Source organism: Xylocopa sonorina, unplaced genomic scaffold, assembly GCF_050948175.1.
Source record: "Xylocopa sonorina isolate GNS202 unplaced genomic scaffold, iyXylSono1_principal scaffold0024, whole genome shotgun sequence".
Taxonomy (NCBI): Eukaryota; Metazoa; Arthropoda; class Insecta; order Hymenoptera; family Apidae; genus Xylocopa; species Xylocopa sonorina.
In genome coordinates, this window is record NW_027490095.1 from 1,987,492 (window position 1) to 1,992,230 (window position 4,739).

At 56.4% G+C, this 4,739-nt stretch overlaps 1 protein-coding gene across 1 annotated transcript; it reads right to left on the bottom strand.

The window, feature by feature from the left end:
- Positions 1-592: 592 nt before the first annotated feature.
- Positions 593-1,438, bottom strand: LOC143432078 (uncharacterized). The gene is made up of 2 exons (XM_076908894.1): positions 1,290-1,438; positions 593-1,241 (listed from the first exon to the last, which is right to left on the bottom strand). Exons 1-2 carry the CDS (start codon positions 1,436-1,438, stop codon positions 593-595), a joined length of 798 nt encoding a protein of 265 aa, XP_076765009.1.
- Positions 1,439-4,739: the final 3,301 nt, after the last annotated feature.

The window sequence follows — 4,739 nt, forward strand, 5'->3', positions numbered from 1 at the left end:
GCGACTCTCGAAGATAATCGCGCGTTCGCTTAGGTAGTTTTCCACGATCCTTCGCAGGTATCGAGGAAACTCGTGTTGCTCGAGCGCTCTTCGGATCGCTTTCCACTCGAGGGAGTTGAACGCTTTCTTTATATCTAAAGAAATCGCGACCGCGACTCCCCCCTCTTCGATCGCGTTCTCTGCGAGATTTTTCACTCTCTTGATTGCGTCGATCGTAGATCTTCCTTCTCGAAAACCGTACTGGTTGTCTTCCAGGTCCGGTCCGACGCGCGACAGGTGCTCGACGAGTCGATCATGGACTATTCTTTCGAATAATTTCCCGATCTCGTCAAGCAAAACTAGCGGCCTGTACGCGGACGGAGAGTCTTCTGGTTTTCCCGGCTTTTTGAGAAGGACCAATCTGCCGGTTTTCCATCTTGAGGGCAGTATCCCGGTCTTCAAACAAGTCGAGAATAATTTTCTCAATCTTGAGCCGAGGATGCTGCAAGCCATGGACCACGCACGTCCTGGGATTCCATCCGGTCCGGGCGCGGTGTTCTTCTTCATCATTCTCTTGGTGGCGCGAGCCATTTCTTCCTCGGAAACTTCATATTCAGGTGTTCGGGTCATTGATTCTTGAATTACTTGATGTAATTATTGAATTATCGTTGTTCGTCGCCGACGTTGGATCTTCCGACGGGAAGAGCGTGTCGACGACTCCTTCCAGGAACGAAGTCTCCATTATTTCCGTCAACGGGGGCGTCCATGGTCGTAATTTATTCATTACGATTTTATACGGACGCCCCCACGGGTCCTCACGCAAAGTTTCGAGCAGCCCGTCCCAGGCTCGTGCTTTCGACTTCTTTATCGCAGCTTGCAACTCTATCTTCCTCTCTTTGTAGATTTGATAAAGTTGCTCTCTTCTTTCCGGAATCGAATTTCGCCGTTTCCGGTATCTCGTGAAATTCCTCCACGCAATCGTAGTGTCCGCGCGGAGGCGTGATATTTCATCACTCCACCAGTAAACGGGGTTACGAGGAGGGTTTGATTTTAATTTCGGCATGCTTACGTTGCATGCCGAGGTCAACGTCCTCGTAAACCATTCCGCCTCGCTCTCGACTACGGCCTCTTCGGTCGGTTCGTCCGGCCAGGTAGCCGCGAGGGTTGCTGCCATAAATAGGTCGTCGTCCATGCTTCTCAGCGACCATTTATTTTGATTTTTGGTCGCTGTTCTTCTCTCTTGAATTTTAGATACGCTGATCCTTATATAAAGATGGTCTGATAAGGTCTCAGCCGTATCTACTATCTACTTTTTTACTCTACGCGCGGTGGCGCCATTCGCGAACGAGAGATTGACCTTGCTCTCGCCCTGTTGACACACGCATGTACTGGCGTTTCCATGATTTAAAAGCTTTAAATTTGCAGAAGCTGCAGAAGCTCCATCGTAGAGTGGCAGCATTGATTAGTTCTTGATGAGTTCCAAAGCATTGAGTGCGTGTTGAAATCTCCCAAGACGAACGTTGGTAGGTGGGCGTGGCGTCTTACCACCCCTCCCACTTCATCCAGGAGCCGGTCGAAATTTTGCAACGACCAGCTCGGCGGCGCGTATAATCCGATTACGACGCAATCCGACCACGAAACGGCGACGAATCCTCGCCCTTGCGCGATAAGCGTGATCGGCCGGATGCGTGTCGGCGTCGCCTGGATGATCGCGACCTTTCCCTCCGTATCGCTTATCCACGACGGCTTGTCGTGAATAAAATACGGCTCCGATGCCACCACTAACTCGACCACACCGCTGTGTAAGCTCTCGATCATTAAATCTTGAGCTCTTGCGGCGTGATTCAAGTTAATTTGGAGAATTTGCGTAAATTTGATTTTTACGCAATCTCCATGGCCTCCTCGCGGCTCTTCTCCATTGCCGCGGATGCCTCGCGCGTGGCCTCTTCCTTCTTATTATCCACCGCGGGATTTTTCGTCGCGGTTTTCTTCTGTGTTTTCTTCGTCGTCGATTTTTTGTTCTCGACGACGGGTCTTGCTGGGAGAATTCTCAAATTCTCCCTCCTCTTCGCGGGCGGTGCCGGTTGGCACGCCTTTCCTCCCGCGCGATGGTCGGCTTGACGCCCCGCGGCCTTGCACACGGGGCAGGAAGCGTTTTTCGCGTCACAGTCTGCGGATCGGTGTCCCTCCTCTCCGCACCTGTAACATTTATCGCGGCGGTCATCGGGCTTTGTGCATTTAGCGATCACATGCCCGATCTCCCAGCATTTAAAACATATTAATTGGCGCTTTTCGAGCGCCTCCACCTTTACGGAGGTCCATCCAATGCGGACCTTTCCGTTTACTAAAATTTTCTTTGCCGCCGCGATGGGACACTGAATGAGCATATGACCCATTCCGCTGTATCCTACTTTTATCGCCGCGGCGCGAATATCTCCGCTCTTGCAGCCTCCCGTCTCGGCGATGGCTGCAACTATTTCGTTTTCCGTAAGCAAGTCTTCAATCCTATAGACTCGCAAGTCTATTTTCCTGCACGGTCTTGAAATTCTGACTTCGCTTTCCGCGAAAATAGACCGCAGCTTGTCCGCGAGCAGATCAGCTTTCTCTTCGCGCCCTTCCCTCGTAATTTCGAGGATAAGGGCTCCTGTGAGGGCTTTTTTCGCCCTCACTTCGCTGACGGTCTACCCCGCACGGGCGTCGTCGACGCCTCGGGCCAGGCTTGGCCCGGTATGATTGGGTGCCCTGGGTGCGTCAGATCCGATACCACGACCCAACAAATGCTGAGTTGTGGCCCCTGAGGCATAACGGCCACCATCGTGGCCCGCAGGCGCGGCGAAGGTGGCGAAGTCCCACCCCCCGAAGGGTTCTTAGAAGTGACTTCCACCCGAAGGTGGACCCCCCCCCCCCCCCCCCCCCGTGAGGAGGAACGGGGCAAACGTCTACGACGCCGAACCCGTAGGCAGCGTCGAGCGGGCAGAGATTGCTCCCTAACCCGCTCAGCGGCCTCCTTCGCGACCATGACCTCCTCGCAAAAGGAGATCATGGCCTGCCAGACTCTCCCGCGACCAAGCATCCCCGAAAGAGTGCCACAATGGTGGCACCGCGCGGTCGCCTCGCGTCCGATTCGGCACAGGTACTGACCGAAACAACCATGGCCGGTCAGCACCTGTGTGGCTCGGAATGTGAGCCGTACGCTGCTACGACCCACCCATCTATCCAGGATGGGTAGGATCGCCCCGACGGTCCAATGGCATCCGTGACGAGATAGGTCGTCTCGCCACTTTGACATGGTGAACCGCCGGGCCTGGAGCCTAAGCTCGTCCCAACTTAACGTCTCCCCTGGCGGGGTGGAGTCCTGACGCTCGAGACGAAGACGCCTGTAAACGTAGGCGTCTTCGAGCGCCAGGAACTCCAAGGGTGGTAAACACGCCAGGGTGGTGGCCGCCTAGTAGGACACTGTACGGTAGCCCCTTATGACGCGAATGGCAGACTCAAATGAGTCGTTAGTTTGCCCAACCTGGCGGCCAAACGGACGAAGTGCGGGACGAAACTCCAGGAGCCGTCCAGGTAGACACCAAGATATTTGATATCCTGGGCCACCTGGACGTCGGACGACCCGATCCTCACCAGACATGGAGCTGAAGTGCCCCTCCTACGAGGACGGAAACAGACTATTTTCGTCTTCTGAGGGGACAACTCCAACCCCATGCCCCGAATCCGCGAGGCGATGGCCGCAACTGCGACCTCGGCTCGACGGATGGTCCTCCCCAAGTCCCTGTCGGTGGCTAACACCATGGTGTCGTCGGCGTAACATGTTAGATGTACGCCGGCCGGCAGGGAGAACCGCAGAGCCGCGTCGTACCCCAGGTTCCATAGAAGTGGGCCCAACACGGACCCCTGGGGCACGCCACGGCTGATATCTCGCCGCACAAACCCATCGCGGCCACCGTAAACGATAGCCCTGTCCCGGAGGTAATCTCCGACCACCATCCGCAGGTAGAGAGGCACCTCGTGACGTTCGAGGGCTCCGCGGATGGCCGCCCAGGAGAGGGAGTTGAATGCATTCTGTATATCTAGAGACACAGCAAGAGCAACCCCTCCCCTAGACGTGACCGAGTCCGAGAGGGACTTGACGCGCGAAATCGCGTCGATGGTCGATCGTCCCTCCCGGAAGCCGAACTGGCATTCGGCCAGGTGTCTCCACGAGAGAGTCTCCACGTCGTCGACCCTCCATCCCGACACACGGCGCGCGGCCAGGGCATTTGCGAAAGATAAGTCCACGATACTTTCGCCCTGGAACCGCACGCACGTGCTGACCGAGCCTCGATTTAATAACCGGAGGCCCAGGCCAGCCGCCCAGTCCAACACCGAGTGACCCCTCTGGTCCGTCCTCGGGGAGTGCCACGCAGACGCGTGAGCATTAAAGTCCCCGAGGACGAACACTGGACGAGCTGCGGGCGAAGAGACTAAGCGCTGCAGCTCGTCCAGAAGAGTGTCGAAACGACTGAGGGGGCATCTCGATGGAGCGTACACGCCCACCACCAGACAATCGGCCCAGTCGACCGCCACGAACCCGTGGTCGCGCCCAACGAGCGCTATCGGCCGGATCCGTGACGGGACCGACTGGGCGACTACCACGGAGTCGTCCAGGTCCCTAGCCCAGGACGGGCGCTGGAGAACCCGGTACGGCTCCGCAGCGACGACCAACTCAACCATGCCACCACAGAGACCTTGAACCATTAGGACCTGTGCTGCGATGG

Bases quoted from the DNA above. Each gene is read 5' to 3' on its own strand.
- LOC143432078 (XM_076908894.1), bottom strand. From the start codon at position 1,438: ATGCTGCCACTCTACGATGGAGCTTCTGCAGCTTCTGCAAATTTAAAG. The intron at 1,242-1,289 runs GTAGATAGTAGA...TCTTTATATAAG, and splicing joins ACCGCGCGTAGAGTAAAAAA to GATCAGCGTATCTAAAATTC.